The sequence below is a fragment of the Lepidochelys kempii genome, chromosome 18 (assembly GCF_965140285.1).
Source record: "Lepidochelys kempii isolate rLepKem1 chromosome 18, rLepKem1.hap1, whole genome shotgun sequence".
In the NCBI taxonomy this organism is placed as follows: domain Eukaryota; kingdom Metazoa; phylum Chordata; order Testudines; family Cheloniidae; genus Lepidochelys; species Lepidochelys kempii.
Window position 1 is genome coordinate 7,237,244 of NC_136397.1, and position 18,093 is coordinate 7,255,336.

Below are 18,093 nucleotides of genomic sequence, written 5' to 3' on the forward strand. Positions count from 1 at the left end.
GGAAGCCCAGCCGTCCCGGCCTCCTCAGCCCAACACCCGTTTCCTCCCCCTGCTGCAGACAGGGGCTCCACCGACGTCAGGCTGGCAGAGTCTCCCTTGAGCCTGCACAGATATTTACGGGTCACACTGCGGGTTCCTGTTCACTCACTGGGATTGGCTCCAAGGGCCCCGCTCTCGAGGTGGCTCGAGAGGCCACAGCACAGACAGTGCAGCCGAGCTACACCCCGCATGGACACCACCGGGGACTCACACTAGGGCCTTTCTTCAGCAGCAGGCTGTGGGGCCAGCAGGCCTCTCACAGGGGGCCGGGGCTTGCAGGGCCACATTCTGCCCAGCCCCTGCATGGGCAGATGAGGAAAGACACGGACTGCGCTGGGTCTGCTCACCGCCTTGTGGGGTAAGCACCACCTTGTGGGGTAAGCCTCCATGGGGTGCAGGGGCCCTGTCTCCACCCTCCCTGCCCCAGCTGGCGGAGCTAGCTGAGCATAGAGCTGGGATCTGCCACACTCGTCTCTAAGGGGCACATGCTCCCTGCCAGCCCCCGGGAGCAGACTCCGTGGCGTGGATCCCACCCAGCTGCCGCTGGAGTCTCTCACTCACCAGACTTGGAGAAGTAAACATCCTCGGACGACTGACGGGTCCGTGAGCGCCTTCTCCTACAACAACAAGGAGGGTTAGGCCTGGAGATGTTCCCCACTGCATCCCGAATCAGATGACCAGCAGCCCCCCATGAGAGAACATATCAGACAAGCTCATCTCCCCCACATCCTTCTTTGCTGTCTTGAAGAGACCCCAGATTGATCCAGCCGCCCGCCCTGACTCTTAATATGGGACCAGATACTGGGGAGTCCTGCCTTCAGCCCTTCCTTGGACAAAGCTCCCAGTGACACCCAGGCTGGGTAACCAGTGAGTAAGGACCTGAGGGCCTAGTGGGAACAGACTAGTCTGTTTCACTTCTGTCTCTGGTCAGTTTCACATCCGGGCTCTCCTGCCATGATGTCTGGGTTGCAAAAAGTCAGACCCTTAAGCAAACATGTTGGTTGCTCTTACACAGCCTAAGCTGGACCCAGCCCTGCCCAGGTACGTCTCAGCGGACGACGCCAGGTCAGCAGCGGGGAATCACGGGGTAACTAACGCCTGGGCTGGCAGCAAGGCTCAGGTTAGCTGCCCCAATACTGCCCCCTCCGCAGCTCCAGGCCAGTGGGTGCAGCGTCTGTGAGGGAAGGGAGGTCCAATGGGGAAGGGACAGGCAGCCACTCCTGGGCTATGGATGCTCTAATGACAAAGGGGGATGCAAATACCTTCGGTGAAGGTAGAGGACGACAGCTACCAAGGCCAGTATCAAAATGATCCCAGAGATAGAGCCGCCGACCATGGCCGCCGTGTTCATGCCCTCGGAGCCTGCAGGAGGAAGGAAAGACGGTGAAGGAAGCCACGGGGAAACTAACCCCACATTCCCAGCATGGCTCCTTACTGGCCGGGCTCTGCCCAGGCCTCTCCAAGGGTGGCGGGAGAGGAGTCCTTCGGCTACTGAGATTTAGCTATGTCCAGGCAGAGTGAGCACTCGCTCCCTCTGTCGCTCTTGGCTCCCTTCATTCTGATCTCTGTCCTGCACTGAGTGTCGGTACGTTTCGAAGGTGGGGCACAAGGAGTTGGAAGCCACGTGTGGCAACTGATCAGAGCTGGGAACTCAGAGACAGGACACCTGAGTTCTAGTCCCATAGACTCTGCCATCGACTTGCTGCGTGGCCAGGGGCAAGTCACTTCTCTTCCCCGTGCCTCAGTTTCCCCAGCTGGGGAAATGGAGGTAGTAACAGTGGGATCTGCCGCTCCCTCACATACTCACCCTCAGCACGCGTCTCAAACTCATACTCCATGCTGTAGGTCCCCTGGCCTTCTTGTGTCAGGGCCTGGACCCGCACCAAGTACTTGGTGCCCGGTGTGAGCTTGGAGAGGGTCACCGAGTTCCCTTCAGAGCGCAGGACCGAGTAGCTGTTCTCATCCATCTTCAGAAAGCAAAACACACAACCCCCACCACAAAGATCAGCAGCCTCGCGGGACCAGGCAGTGCCTCAGAACCCAGCATGTGCAGACTGGGCTCTGCTGGCAGCCCGGGATGGGAGAGGGGCGAGCCAGTGACAGCATCATCCTGGCTCAAGGATCAGTGGCTGAGGCCAAGCCAGTAAGGACAATCTGGCTTCACTACCAGGCACCCCCAGTGACCTGATGTCCCTCTGAGTATTCCTGGGGGCCACTCCAACAGCTTGATTCAGGCTGTGGCTTGTGCATCCGAGCCAGGACCTCCCCTTCCAACTGGCTCTATGGGCAGATCCACGAGGAAGCTGTGGGCCCCCCTCCTTTCCCTCCCTGCCCTCTAAGCCCAGAGGGGCGTGACTAGCTCGGAAAGTGAATGGCCAGCGCTACCTTCTTGCTGTAGGTGACCTCATACTTCCAGACGCGGCTCTGCTGCCGGGGCTGGACGGTCCAGGAGATGCTCAGGCTGGTTTCAGTCTGGCTGTCCAAATTCACCGATGTCACCCGGGGAGGCTCTGGCCAGTGGAGAAGAAGGCGACAGTCAGGTGGGTGCTACGAGGCGTGAAACCATCACCTCAATCATTGGGTGGAAGGATGTGGGGCCCAGCAGCCCCCGAGGCTTTGGCAGAGCTGCCCATACACAGGCATGGCCAGTCCAAACATCTAACTATGCACAAGTCCTTCTGCTTTACCATACTCACCAGCAGATGGTCTCCTCTGCTGCACTGGTGACTTCAGCTGCTTTACCGCACCCGATCTCACCCCTTCTCTGATGCCTGCCGAGCCCCACCAAACCCCATACCTGGCGTTCACAGCTTTCCCATGTTAACCAGTGCACCTCCCTCATAGGATCATAGAATATCAGGGCTGGAAGGGACCTCAGGAGGTCATCTAGTCCAACCCCCTGCTCAAAGCAGGACCAATCCCCAATTTTTGCCCCAGATCCCCAAACGGCCCCCTCAAGGATTGAACTCACAACCCTGGGTTTAACAGGCCAATGCACAAACCACTGAGCTATCCCTCATCTGTATATAAATCCCACCTCCCCAGCCAAATGTAACAGGCATGTTGATACAAGCCCACCAGTTATACATCCTGACCGCCCCTTACCTGTCTGGTTGACGCTGATGCTCGCACTGCCATAGCTGTGGCTGGTGCCGTAGGCGGACACCCCGTTCCTGGCCTCTACCGTGAAGGTGTAATTAACATGTGGCTCCAGGTCGCTGACAGTCAGAGACGTCCTGGTCAGCCCCTGGGGCTGGTCCGAGTAGCGGATGCTGTTGTCACAGGGCCGACAGTCCCTCGACTCCGGCGAGCACTGCTCACAAGTGACACTGTAGGTGACGTCCTTACGGCCCCCCGTGTCGCGGGGCGGGGACCAGCGCAGCTGCACCTTGGCACCCAAGCCGATGGCCATGATGTTGTGGGGGGCGGAAGGGGGACCTGGATGGGGGAGGGGAAAGGTCATAGTGCCATGGGTGATGGTGCCAAGGGCATTTCCTTTTGGGGGCAGGGTAAAGAGAGCACATGGCTCCCAGAGCAGAGAGGAGCTGGAGTGACAAGCTTGGAACTTCTGGAACTGGAAGAGGGAGACCCAACCGACATGCCCCATCCCCAGCCTGGGGAAGAGCAGCCAGATCCATCCCCCCCTGGGGAAGAGCAGCCAGATTCATCCCCTGTGGCTGCCCCCACCAATATATTCGCTATTTGAATGATGTCACTACCAGAAGTGCCGCCCCCAAAGGAGCGGGATGTTTCACTGAGCATGAGGGGCAGGACTTCCTGTCATTTGGGGTGTTCCCATGGCAGGCAATGAGACTGAGTTCATCCCAGCTCTCAGGGGGTGGTGCTCACTGGGCTGAGGTGATCTAAGGGTCTAGACTGGGCTGTCTCATAGCCAGCCTGACGATTCACAGCCTCATAAGGATGAGGGGGAGGAGCTTTACGTGGGCTACTGGAAAGAGTTGCAGGGCGGTCTGGTTCTCAGAGCTGGGGACTGGGAGGCAGGACTCCTGGGTTCTAGTCCCAGCTCTGCCACTGGCTCACTGTGTGACAATGGGCAAGTCACCTGACTGCTCTGTGCCTCAGTTTCTCCACTTATAAAACATGGAGGAGCCCTTACTTACCTCCCACGCTGAAAGCACAAATACTTACAAAACGCCCTGAGATCCTTAGGGGTCAGTACAGGTCTAGATGAGCTGAGGGTTACTATTACAGGTCGGGAAAATGGAGCAGGCTCTGACCTGTCCCAGGGGCAGCTGGGATGGGAACGCGGGTGATAATAGCAGAGGTTTGTCACCACAGCAAGGTCTCATACTCACGGGTGCAGGGAAAAGACACTGGATCCTCTACCGCCCGGAAATAGCCTTCCTCACATGGGCACTCGGTGGAACCTTCAGGAGAGGAGAGTGTGTGCGGGGGACACTTGGAGCAGGCATCAGCGGAGATGTCCGGCTTGAAGAACCCAGCAGGGCAGGCTGCGAGGGGAGAGCAAGGCACAGGTTAGGCAATGCGGACACTCATGGGGGTAACAACCATTCACAGCCCTGAATGTGCACTGGGCAACGCATCCTGCTCTCGTGGAGCCTCCCCGGAGCATGGCCTGACCCCCTGGGATCCAGGAGAAAGCAGGAGATGCAAAGTGATGGAGGAAACATGGGAAGGACTGCAAAAGGAGACGGTGACCAGTGGGTCTGCAGAGCCCGGGGATAGCTCCTCGGACGGCCTAACAACCAGGATGCTGGGAGGTGGCGTTGCAGTTAGGGGGAAGGAGGCAGTGTGGGGCACTACCGTGGGTATGCACAGCCTCCAACGCTGGCCCCCCAAGGCACGTTGATGGGGTGGATGTTTCCAGGAGGGGCAGGATTGGGGGCTTCCTTTCTAAAAGTAACTGAGAGCCACAATGTAAGCGTGGAGACCAGCCGGGGTGTGGGGACAGGGCTGGACTTTCCGAGGCCTGGGGTAGGTTTAGCTTTCGGTGTTAACCTCCTCCGTCCAGACGCAGATCTCCCCTTTGCCGCAGAGATCGGGGCAGCTGTGCAGCCTCAACTCCTGCTCCCATCAGTCCCGGCTCACCGAAGGCAGATGGGGGAGATTTCCCCTCCGTGCCTGCCCAGCCTCTCCTCCGGTATTATTAATGGGACAGGCCAACAGACACACGCACGTTTCCAATCCAAGATCAGTACATTCCTCCCCCAACCTGGCACTTCAAACTTCCCCCCTCCAGGCTTGCAGCCAACCCCAGGAGGGGGACTGCTCAGGGCCCCCACCTGAATGAGCAGCCGCTGACTGACGTGAGGACTCCCGCTCTCCAGAGAGCAGCCCCCAGAGTAGGAACGGATCCAGATACATGCAACAAGAGGACAACGCTTAGGCTGTCAGCTCTTTGGGGCGGGGCAGTTTGTACAGCACCTATCATAACGGGCCCCCACTGTCTGCTTGGGGTCTTGACCGTAATGCCAACCAATCATAACCGCGCTACAGAGAACAAGCCTATGGCTCCCACCAACACTGGGGGGGGGGGTTCCGCAGCAACAGGGATGAGAAAACCGTGTGTAAATGCAGGAGAATGTGGCTGACAAACCACAGAAATTGGCCAGGGGGAATCAGGGGCAGATACGGACCCACAAATTAATTTTCACTCGGTTTTGGGAGGTAACACAGTCCTCATCCACATGCTGATTTTATCCCGCTTTAACCCTGCCAGTTAGAGGGGCAACTTTTTACCAGTGTGGTTACACCAGTATAACCCCCAGTGTGCACACAGTTGTACCAGCACAGAGGTGCCTTATACGGGTGTGCCTTTTCCCCATCCCTCCAGCTATACCAGTCTACGGCACCTTTCTACCATTATGGCCTGCACACAAGGGGGTGGTCCCGCTGTAACTAGACCTAGACCGGAGTTGAAGTGCCACAAGAACTGTGTAGACAAGGCCCTATCTCAAGGTGATGGGGGCCCCATGGGACAACAAAAGGCTAAGTTACCCCACACACAAACGCCCCCCGCCCCCGCCCCAATGGTTGGGTTGGGATTGTTTGCAGACTCAGTTAGTTTCTTTTCTTTGGTATCTTTGAACAAAGAGAGTAGCAGGGGTGGGGGGAAGCCTGACTCATTCCCCATCCGATCTGGGTTTTCCACAGGAACCCAATTTCCGCCTCTTCACCCCGCCCCAGGCTGTGAGGGTTGCTTCCTCCAGCAATCCAAAGAGGAAGCGGTTTCGGAAGCCACATGGCGTGGCTTTTCAGGAAGGCCCTTTCCTCCACTCTGCCCGGGGCAGTGATGCTGGGCACTGATCCCCCCTCTCGGTTGTCGTGTTTCTTTAATAAAAGCACAAAGATCTCGACCAAATGCTCTGATGGCCCTGGCCCCAGAGCCCATCTGCAGGCAGCTAAGCAAACAAGGGGCCTGCAGGCCAGCCCAGCGGTGCTGTGCCCGCAGTGGTGGGGGGTTATGCGAAGGGGTGTTGTAGATGTTCACAAACCCCTTCCCCCACAGCAGCTAAGTACCCCTCCAGCCCTAATGTTAGGAAAGTTTCCCCTCCCGACTGCCTCTTTTCCCGGCCATTAAAGAAAAAAACAACACTTCTCCCAAAGCGAGGCTGCCTATTTCATGTGTGGTCTCCCCTTGCCCCGCTGTGTGGCTTTGGCTGCACCTTGAAACAATAGGGCAGTAAACCTGTCAGGATTTCACTGGTGCCGAGGCTGCCTTCCTTCCCCAGAGCAGGGCAGGATGGGGAGGGGGCAGGAGGGACCCTGGGCCTCTCTGGAGCAATTAGACTTATAGGAATTAACTTCCAACTATTAAACACTGATGATGGCTGAGATTCGATAGATAGATAGATAGATAGATAGATAGAGTGTATGGGGATAGATAGAATCATAGAATCTCAGGGTTGGAAGGGACCTCAGGAGGTCATCTAGTCCCACCCCTGCTCAAAGCAGGACCAATCCCCAACTAAATCATCCCAGCCAGGGCTTTGTCAAGCCTGACCTTAAAAACTTCAAAGGAGGGAGATTCCACCATAGGAGATAGATAGATAGATAGATAGATAGATAGATAGATAGATAGATAGATAGATAGATAGATAGATAGATGCAGAATGCAGGGTCTGACTCACTCAGACCCCTGTGAGCTGCACAGGGTATGGACTCCTCTTTGTATCCCCTAGACGGAAGGTGGGGGTGAAGCTTTCATGGAGGGGGGGTGGGACTCTGGCAGCAGGAGGAGAGGCTAAGAATATCTGTGTTTATTCCCCGAGATAAACTCCTTTGTTTCCTGCTCACTGGGCTCCCTTTCACAGAGGCCAGTAGGCTCCAGCAATGCTCCCGGAGCTCAGAGAATCTCTCTGCACAAAGGGCAAATTCCATTTTCCATCCCCGCCCCCCATCTTTGGCAGGAAGCGCCTCCATCCGACCAGGGAGAGATCACAGGGGCAGCTCACAGGCACGTGGCAAGTGGCCAGGGGAGCAAGGTGCTCGCTGGCCTGCCCTGAGGGCGAGGAAGCCAGTTGGGTTGGGAGCCACTGCCAGGATGTGCAGCCCTGCCAGTGGCACCGACTGGCCAGTCCCTCCCTCCCTGCCCCCAGGGCACTCCGCAGGCGCTCAACTCCTACAGGCATGGGGGCAGAATCAGACAGACAGTGACGGGCGCAAAGCACGCAGACAGGCCTCACACTTGCCACGCAATGCCAGAAACGACCCCCCATTGAGCTTCCATGGAGGGCCTCCAGGAACTGAGGCTCCTTGAGGGTTCATGGTCCCACAGCAGCTGGGGCCTGTCCTACCCAACCTTTGGGGTAGCCCCCATAACACTGTAGCCTTCCTCAGGTCCCAGAGCCCCAGGTAACTGCTGTGAGCTGGTTGGGGGGGTGGGGGGGGAGAGGAGTGTGGAACGGTTACGTCCCTGTCACCCAAGCTCTGCGCATCTGAAGGCCTCCTGGGCTCCCAGGCAAGGTGCTAGTGAACCCAGTTGCCATTGTTCCTACAGAGGGGTGGCCCATAGACACTATGGGTCCCAGCATGCAATGCTCCACCTGGCACCAAACAAAGGGGCAGCCCAGGGCGTGCCGTGCCGTGCTCCCCTGTGATACCAGCGGAGCTGCACCAGTGGGCAGCCATCCTGCCCTGCACGCTGTGGCCTCGAGTCTCTGCAGGCTGCACCACTGGGCTCAAATGAAGGGGCAGCCGCGCTCTGGGTGCTGGATTTCTGTGAGCCGCATCTGGGCCTCGTGGTCAGGACTCGCTCCGCCGCAGCTGGCAGAGGACCCCCAAAAGGCCAAGGACACCCACTGCGGGGCCTGTCAATTAAGCACGTCTGACTCACCGCCAGAGACAGCAGGAAGAGCAGGGCCTGCCTGGGACAAAGGGAGGCGTCAGCCCGCATGGGTCACAGTCCCAAAGGACTGTCTGACTTAATGAGGGAGAACATCAACAGGCGGGGTCCCTATACCCCCCACCCCCAACACACACACATACACACTCCTGCAGACACAATGCCTCCATTCAGCCAGCATAGAGCTAGTGTCTGCACTGGGGAGGGGGTGCAAACCCTTAGCAAGTCTTGTTTTCCCAGGAGGATGGGGGTGGCGGATGGGCTGGGGGGAGGGAGGGGAAAACACAAGTAAGGCATGAGAGGAAGACGGATGGAGTGTGGCTGACAAACAAGAACATGGGGGAGGGGGAAGCAGGCACCGAGCTGCCCAGGAGAGGAGGGAAGACATCTGTCAATGCCAAAGGGTCGGGGGCTCGAGTGGGTGGCACTGGCAAGCCAGGCCGGCTGGCACGGGACATGCCCCGGGGAATGCTTGTGCAACTACACTCCGCACACATGCTTTGGCGCCCGGGCACTCTCCGCTGGGTCTCGCTGTGCAGCTGGCTACCAAGGGGGGAGGGGTGGGGGCCAGGATGAATGAGGGTGCATTGCTGGGGGGAGCACCACAGGGTCCTGCCCTAAAGCTTCTCTCAGCGTGCCCAGGAATGGAAAGGGGGCACTATGCATATCCCTTTGAGCAGCTGATGAAGAAAGAATGAGGAGGAGTGGAAGGGAGCAGAGTCCTGCCTAATGTCAGCATGGGGCGGTTTGGTCCTTGGCTGAGGAAAGCTCCCCTGGGGGGTCTGGCCCACCCCACCCCAGGAAGCCCACCATGTACCAGCTGGAGGCAGAGGGGACTGGACGGCAGCAAGGATGCGGTCACCATGGTGACCCACTGGGCCTACGCCACGGTCAAGCCTGGCCTTGAGGAAAGGGGGTACACGGCCTGCAGTTCTGGGGTGACCTCCGCAGTACCGGGGAGGGGCCGGAGAGCCCTCTACAGGCTGAGGAGAGGGAGCGGAGTCTGTATGAACAACCCTTTCCCTTTGGTTGTTGGCTTGGGAAAGGGGGGACAGTACAGGCCCTCTGAGATCCACCTTTGCCCCCTGATCCCCTCCTCAATGGCTACACACCGGGGTGATCTGTGCTTCTAAGAGAAGTGGGCTCAATGGGGAGGGGGCAGAACTTCTCCCCCACCCCCCATCCTGGGCCAAGCCTAGTGCTCCTGTGGCAACACAGGGCTGCCCCCCGAGACTGGCACCCTGGGGGCGGGGGGCTGCACCTGGGCCCTACAGCTTGAGCGAAGGGGGCACAGGGTGAGATGGGGTCACTCAGACGCACGCACATGGCTGCACCGCTCGCGCCCCCCTGGAATCCAGGGCCTTGCCAGCTGATTCCAGCCTGCCCCTTGCAGCACCAGGCTGTGCATTTCAGGAGGGAGCTGCCATCCCCCAAGGGGCCAGGCTTACCAAGCGGATTTCCCTGCACTCTGGAGTGGAGCTGTGTCCACCGGAGACCGAGCTGGCCAGGTTGGCCCTGACCCCAACTCCATCACGGCCCGCTGGCAAACAGCGAAGTGCAGGGAGCAGATCATGGTTTGAAAAGGCCAGGTAGGGGCTGCTGGCACAGCTGGGTTCCCCTCTATCTTCCCCTGCAACGCCAGAGCCCAGGCCCCGCTAATGCCGGGACGTATCCAGCCGGGGTGGGAGGAAGGCGCAAAAACCGCCGGCATCAGGCGATGGGATCGGTTCACAGAGCGCCCACGGTGCTGGAAGGCTCCTTATCTGGCTGGAGATCCGGCACTGAACGGAAGCTTTATGCAAACCCATGGATTATCTCCCATCACATTCCTGACCCCAACAAAATGGAGGAGGCCCCTCCCACTCCCTCCCTAGCCCCCAACCCTTTATCTCCTGTTTGTTTCATTCCCTTCCTCTCCACCCCCGGGAAGGCTGAGCTCTGCAGGGAGCGGGGGCTGGCAGCAGATGGCCTATTCTGTGTGTGGGTTGTGAAGGCCCCTCTGCTCACAGTGCCCTCCCAGGTAAACTTGGGGTGGGGGTGAACCCCAGCTTGCTGCTTTCCCATCACCCCTTATCCGGCTGCTTTCTCCCCTGGACTCGCCGGTCCAAGGCTGGCTGTGGGGGCGCCCAGGTCCATCGTGAGGATCCCAGGGTAATACTGTGGCCCAGCGCCCTCCACTCCCACTGACAGCAGCCATGGCTGGCTCAGCACCAGGCAGGGTCTGAGTTGGCACAAAGCTCCCTTTAACTTCGGGGGTCTATGACCCAGGCCCTGCTAGGTGGCCAGCGCAGGGACCGACCCTCCATGCCCTTCTCCAGGGCAGAGTCCCCACAACTCAGGGGCGGCTGACCAGCCCGTGACATGGTTGGACTGGGCTTGGGACAACCCTGGACTAAGCCAGGCATGGCCCAGGCAGGGGTGGGACAAGCTTCCCCACACAGCTCTGCCATTCCAAGTTTGGGCTCCCTGCCAGCATCCCTCAATCCCGACCCGCAGCCCCCAGCTATCCCAGCCTTGAGCTCCCCACATAGCCCTGCCAGCACCCTTCAATCCTGACCCGCAGCCCCCAGCTATCCCAGCCCTGGGCTCCCCACCCACAACTCTGCCATTCCACGCCTGGGCCCCATGTGGGCAGTTCTGCCAGCGCCCCTCAATCCTGACCCGTAGCCACCTGCTATACCAGCCCTGAGCTCCCCATCCACAGCTCTGTGAGCCCCCCTCAATCCCGCTGAGCCCTCCACTGCTATTGTAGCCCTAGGATTCTCCTGTGTACGAAGCAGAGACGCAATCCTCTGTTCCTGACTCGGGGGCAAACATCTGAAAGAGCTGAATCTCCAGAGAGACGCCACACCCCGCACCCCAAGGCCTTGATCCCAGCCCACCTGCTCCCAGCAGCCGGGGAACCCGGCCAGGAGACAGTGCACCTGGGGAAAGGCACTTCCCAATTTATTGCTGCTTCCCTGGAGCCCCTGGAAAAGGCAGATTGGTGTCTCACAGGCCATCCCAGCGCCAGGGTCGCAAGGCTGGGGCAATTTATAGCTGCCACTCAACCTCCTTGGTAATTGCCAGAGACCTCTTGTCTCTGAGGCAGGCAGCAAGATCCATAAACACCCCCCACCCCGATCCCCAGACCCCCAGTCACACCTGGCCTCTCCTTGGGTGCAGTTCTCCAGACACAGAGGGATTCATAGCTTAACTGGGCTCAGGGACTGTAAGGACAATGCCAACCCACGCCCCCGCCCCACCCCTGCTCCAACAGTCCTGGGCCTGTCCCTGAAGGTCCCCGAGCACACCTTCCCCTCCAAGAGTAGGGCTGAGACCAACAAACTCGAGTCACTTGTGACCCAAGGCAGGTGTCAGAGGGAGCCTGATGCATTGACCTGTCAAGCTCCCACTTTGCACAAGGGAAATTAGGGAGAAAATGGAACCCCAGGAGCCTGTGGTTTGAGGTCAAGAGGCTCCTGTCGGCTGCAGAGCTGGCCGAGGCCGTACTAAGACGGGACGGCCTTTAGCAGCCCCCCGGGCTCAGCAATTTGTGGTGGGAGGGGCAGCTCCCTTCCCCCCCATCCCAGCTCCCCCTGCCTGGCCAGGGGGCTCTTGGGCCATGTGGGGGCTTAGCACCATCCTCCACCCAGCTGGGCCGGAGGGAGCCGGGCGGCCACAGCAGGCGGAGAGGGCGTAGGCCCTGCACGGCCCATGAGCCCCACCATCCGGGGGGTTGAGCCGCAGAGCCGGGCAGTGGTGCTGGAGCGAGGGCACAGGCAGCCCAAGGGGAGGGGAACAGCTGGATCACAGCAGCTGTCAGACGTGACATGGCTCACCCCTGGCACCTTAACTGCCCTCCTGTGGGGCCAGCGAGGCCCTGATCCAGGGAGGGGGGCCAATCCAGAGCCCAGATGCGGCTCAGGCCCCCACAGACACCAGGGCAGAGCAGGGCTCCGTTCTCCGCTCCTCTTCCACACCTGGCGGCTGATATTTCTCAGGCCCAAGGCAAGGAGCTGACAGCAGCTGGGCAGCTGAGGACTGAACGGGCCGTGGAGTCTCTCCTACAGGGATCCCTCCGGGGGGCACTGGGGCAGGGGCATGCCGGGCTGCTGCCCATGCTGGGCTTGTCGGGGGGAGGGGGGGGGTGTGGCAAAAAGACACTCAGGGCCAATAGACACCCAGGGGGTGTCTCTGGGGGACGTGCTGGGCTAGGAAGAACAGCCCCAGCACCAGGCGGGACATGGCCTGGGTTTTCAGCCCCCTCCCGCCGCAGAACGGCTCCATCCCCCACCCCCACCCCCACCCCACTGTCCCAGGACTCGTGACTGCTTTGTTTGCAGCTAATCCCCATAAATCAAACCCTTCCCTGCTCCTTGACCTGCATGACCCCGGACTCCCCCCCGAGCTGTCGAGGGTCGACAGCAAGTATGTGTGGGAGGGAGTTAAGATGGTCGATTCCACCCTGCCAAGGTCTGAGTTCCCCCCCACCCCCCAGCACCACTTTTTGCATTGCCGAGGTTTATCCTGCCGGCTCCTCTCCCACTGCATTCCTCACCACTCATGTCATGAGGGAGCTGCAAGGCCAGCACAGGCATCTGCTCCATGGCCGGACCCCCTGCCCCCTCCCCCACCGCTCCCAACACTGATGCCTATTGTTTAGGAGGGTTTTATCGGGGAGGCTCAGATCTCTGCTCTCCGGTTTGCTGGTGCCCCTCCCGGAGCAGGGAAACAGCCTTGAGACCCGGCCCAGTGGGGCGCCCCCAAGGGGGAGCAGGGCAGAGAAGAGAATGAATGGAAATAGAAGCATTTGCCCAGGGCTGGGAGAGCAGGGGGGCTGCGGGGCAGGGTTCAGGGCCATCAGCCGAGCTGTGTTGGGAGCCCAGGGCTGAGATATCACGTGGCCACAGGTCAGGGTTGAGGTTGATTGTCAGCTCTGTGTGTGCCCAGGCCCAGGGCTGGGGGTCAGGACTGAGAGGCATCACTAGATCTGGGGGCTAAGAGGGCGCTCAGGGCTGGAATAGCCGGATTGAGAATAGTAAGCGGGGTGGGGGTGGGGGGTGCAGATCGGGACTGGGGGGCACCAGCAGAGCTGAGTGTGGGAGCCCACAATAACACTGATATCGCCTGGGGAGTTCTGCACAGCCCCTGCCCGTGCTGCCCCAGCCCCAGCAGCCTCGTACACACGAGATCTTCCCCCCCCACTCCCCCCCACGTGCACCCCCGTCCGGGCGCCCTTACCTTTGCAGCTCTCCTCCACTTTCTCGTAGCCCGCCCGGCACAGGCACTGCCCGATGGGCACCAGCCATTCCCCATCCGAGTTGCAATGCATGCTGGGCTCCTCGCTGGCCACCGCGTCCTCCACGCACGTGCCCCTGACCTTGGCCAGCGCCTGCGAGTCGGCGCCGGCGATGGTCTCGGGGAAAAGCGCCATGTTCTGCAGCACGCTGGGGCACTTCTTGTAGTAGATGCGGACGGAGAGCAGGGCCACGCAGGCCCCGATGTCCTGGAAGGCCAGGTAAAAGCCCTTGCGGCTCAGAGGCCCCACTGAGCGCACCTCCATGTTGAGCTTGACGTTGCGGGAGGCAAAGTCGTCACGCACGGTGATCTCATCGGGCGCAATGGTGGCGATCTTCCTGAACTGGCGCTTCTGGAAGTTGGTGCCATAGTCCACATCTGACTCGGCGTAGTACAGGTTGAAGGTCTCCTTGCAGGAGCTGGCCCCACCCGGGAAGCTGTTGCAGTCCCGCACCGTGAACTTCAGCTCGATGAAGATGCGCTCAGCCTCGCTGCGGTAGATCCAGTTGGTCCGCAGCCAGTTGTCCTGGTCGCCTTCCATCACGTTGCAGACTGAGTAGATGTAGATGAGGGATTCATTCATGACGTTCTGGAGGAGGTCCCACTGCCCGGGGGAGACGAGGGGTTACATGAGAGCAAAATGGGCTGGAGCCTAGGCACTGCGAGCCCAGCTCCTCTATCGGATGGTCGGAAGAAGGTGCAAGAAACCCTGCAGGGCCCCTGGTTAAGTTTCTTCCTGACCCCCTCAGCTGGAGGTTGGCTCATGCCCTGAAGCGGGGAGCTGGGACCTGGTGAACCCTACCTCGGCTCCGCCCTGCAACTGAAGGCAGCCCCGGGCGGTTTGATCCCAATACTGCCCTGCAATTACACCCGGTCTCAGCATGCTCGCCCCAAGCCCACCCCCTCCGCTGCCTATTGCCTGTCCTCCTACAGACACCCTGCCATTGTCCATGGATGGATATTGACCCTCGACCCTCCGGTGCGCTCGTCAGGTCAAGAGACCAACCTTGGTTTTACAGATGGAGAAACTGAGGCTTGTGGTGGTTCAGGCCCCACATTATTAAGGGGCCTCTGATTCTGGGTGCCCAATACAAGCCCGCAAAGTGCAAACACAGAGCTCGGACCAAGCTGCCCACTCCCTGCTGGAGCCAGTGCTGTCGACCAGTTCTCACCCCGTCCACGGGGGGGCGCTGCTCCCAAATTATTCCAGATGCTGGAAATTAAATTAAATCTCATCCCATTCCTGGGAAGCCTGGCCAGCCAAAGACACTCTGACCCCAGCGCTCCTTGACATCAGTGAGTATCTTTCCACTGGGAGCGAGATCAGGCTGTCAGCATGGCTAGGGCGGAGGCGGGGCTGGGGCTGCGGCTGGAGCCAGCCGGGTTCCACCTGGCTCTTGGAAATAACCGAGGTTTAGCAAACCCAGGGGATTAACTTGTCAGCACAGTCCTGCGGGCGGGCGGAGGGCAGAACACACTGGCCAATTAACCTCCTGACATGGCCCACCGGAGGGCAGGAGATAGGAAACCTGCCACGAAAGACCAAAACAAATAGCTGCTCGGGTTGGGGGAGGAAGAGGAAAGGGCAGCCACCCTGGGGGTCTCCGCACTGCTGCAAACAAGGGACATCTGATCCCACCCAGCAACCCCCTGGCCTCCTCGCCCCCTGCCCACCCCATGTGGCTCCCCCTGGGGAGCCAGGGGCTGGAATGTTTCCTGGCAGTCCGGCAGGGCCGCAGGAGAGAGTCCCCCAAGACTGAATGTTCAGTGTGTTGAGAGCTCCAGCCGCCCTCCGGCCCGTCCCCAGTGCACTGACCTGAATACTGGCCCTAGGTGCCGCACACCCCGTTGTGCCGAAGCCGCTCACTCCTGCAGCCCCACTGCAGACTTGCCCCTGCTAGTCTGGCCTTGAGCCTCCCCACACAGCTCTGCTGATACCCTGCAGCTGGTGCTTAGCCCCTCATGCGCCGCATCCCCCCTGTAATGGGGTGGCCACGGGGGCCCCCAGAGTATAACCCCCCCACCTTGATCTCTGCTCCCTGATCAAGGAAACGGGGGAGGGGGCAGGCTCTGATCCCAATGACCTCAGGGAAATCCACAGCAGTTTCTCTAGCATCGGTGGTGGCACGCTGGATGGCTGGAGCTCAGCGCCTGGCCCAGGATGTGCGACCTGGGGCCGTATAGAGGAGGGGTCAATGGATGGGGGGTGAAGGCATTGGGGCGGTCCAGGGTTGGTCTGCCTGTGTGCACTCAAGCCCAGATCCTCATAGATGCCTAACTCCCACTGGGGGTCTGGTCTTAGTCAGTAAGTGCAGTGCCCCGCCCTCCACCCCGAGCAGCAATAAGACCCTACCTGATCTCTAGCCTACGTTGCTTCCAAAGACCCCACCACAGAGACCTGCCAAGCAAGGCCATGCCTTCCTTCCAGAGCCTGATCTTGGGCTCCTTGCTGGGAGAAATGCCCACCGTGCCCTTCCCTGCATCGGGACATGCGCTGCCCCACAGGACAGCTCCCGGCGGGCAGGGCCCAGCTCTTTCCTGAGGCCCCCAGCACAGCTCTACCCCCTCTAGGGCCAAGAATTCAGGTTCCTTCCCATCCCCGTCCTGCTTTTCTGACCAAGAGCCTCCCCCGGGAGGTTACCACCGCCTCCCGCAGGGGCAGTCCCCGAGCCAGGGTGCTGGAGAACAGGGAAGAGGCAGTTCCTGAAAGTCTCGGTGGGGAGGGGGAGGAATCCAGACGTGGCCCCTCCCAGCAGGCAGTGATGAGCCGATTTTCTCCAAATACGCCGATACAGCCCAGCTCTATTACAGCCTCCAGCCACAGCGTTCAAGGGGAAAGTCTAGCAGTTAGAGCAGGGGGCCCAGGAGTCAGGGGTCCTGAGGCTGGTTAGAGTGGGGGGACAGAAGCCAGGGGACCTGGGTCTGGTTAGAACTTGGGGCGGGGAAGACCAGGAGCCAGGGAACCGAGTCTGGTTAGAGCCGGGGGGACCAGGAGCCAGGGGACCAGGATTTAATTCCTGACTTTTCCACTGGCTCAAGATGTGAGCACATCTCTTCCCCTCCCTGTGCCTCAGTTTCCCAATCTGTACAAGGGGACAATCACAGTGACCTACCTCACCAGCGTAAGTGGGGTGGGGGCGGGGAGGTTAATCCCGACTGAAAAGTGCTTTGAGCTCATCACAGCAAAGGGGCTCTCAAAGGGCCAGAGTCATGCACGGATTGGTTTGAACTGACCTGATAACTTTAAAAAGGGGCTGCAATAAAGCAGTGACTGCGGTGAGCCCTTAAAGCCACCACCCAAAGCCCCAGGGCTGCCCAGCCTTCTCCCCAGGCCCCCTGAGATCACGGACGAGATCACAACCCCCATCTTCGGACAATAAACCGAACCTGCTTATGGAAGGACAAACCGCCCCGCTCTCCAACTTGTGCTTTGGCCCTGGGCCCATGTTATGTTTAAAGCAAACATACCCTGTACAGCCCACCCAATTCACATCACGCCCAATGGCAGAGGTGGGCACTCCCTCTCGAGGAGAGGGCTGAGTTTGAAAAACTCCCCACCCATCACTAGCCAGCATTGCTGGGCCAGATTCTGCTGTCATTTACACTAGAGTGGTTACTCTGGATTTAAACTTAATTGAGGGTGGGCAGGATCCAGAAAGGAAAGGCAAAGAATTCTCTAAGCCCTGGCTGCTACTCCCAGAGGGTCTGGTCACCAATTGAGGCATGGACACCTCCTGTGTCCTCTGCCTCCCAACAGACGTCGAAGCGGATTCTCCTCTCACTAACCTCAGGGTGAATCAGGAGCGGATCTAGGGAGTGAGCCCCTCCCCCCCGCCCCCCGAGAGCTCCCGCCTAGCGCTAGGGATTCAGACTTACCCCCTTCCCATAGGGATGGGTCAGCCAGCCAAGCTCCCCGTGGGCTTTGGCAAAATCCAGCAGGACAACTGAAAGGGAAAGCAAACAAACATGGTTAGACCAGGGGAGGGGGAATATACAACCCAGCCGCAGGCACCTCATCTCACCGACAGACAACCAGATGTCTGGCGCATTCACCGAGCCCAGCCGAGGGAGAAACCCCCCCAGATCAGAACCCTCCACTCTCGCACAGTGGCGTAGCACTTTGCATGGGTGTGAGCAAGGGTGCAAGGCCAGAGGCTGGTTTCATTCACGCCTATTTAACGCCAGCACCTGCTGTGCAGCGGGGAGAAAACCCCTCTTTGTTAAAGATCCAGCAGCCACACCCCCTCAAAGCTCCGGCAACCTTTGTTTTAAACAAACCTCTCGCGCCTCCTGCGGGCACCACAAGGGACCATAAAGGGCCCAGCCCCATGGCTCAGCTCAGCCCTTGCCCCGACAAGTGTTGGCTCCCGGCTTTGGCTACGCCGAGGAGCCAATGGTGGCTGTTCCCCAGAGTGGGGCAATACGAAATCTGGGTGGCCCTGCAGCTC

The 18,093-nt window shown here is 59.7% G+C and overlaps 1 protein-coding gene across 1 annotated transcript in view; it reads right to left on the reverse strand.

Annotated features, from left to right (window-relative positions):
• EPHA2 (EPH receptor A2) overlaps positions 1-18,093 on the reverse strand; it is a 37,328-nt gene that overhangs the window by 10,512 nt on the left and 8,723 nt on the right. Inside the window, exons 2-9 of the mRNA XM_073316537.2 lie at positions 17,522-17,589; positions 13,589-14,249; positions 4,356-4,511; positions 3,145-3,477; positions 2,425-2,549; positions 1,847-2,006; positions 1,302-1,401; positions 601-656 (exon numbers count right to left, since the gene is read on the reverse strand). Of these exons, the coding sequence (XP_073172638.1) occupies positions 601-656; positions 1,302-1,401; positions 1,847-2,006; positions 2,425-2,549; positions 3,145-3,477; positions 4,356-4,511; positions 13,589-14,249; positions 17,522-17,589 (1,659 nt within the window). The remainder of the gene's footprint in view (positions 1-600; positions 657-1,301; positions 1,402-1,846; positions 2,007-2,424; positions 2,550-3,144; positions 3,478-4,355; positions 4,512-13,588; positions 14,250-17,521; positions 17,590-18,093) is intronic.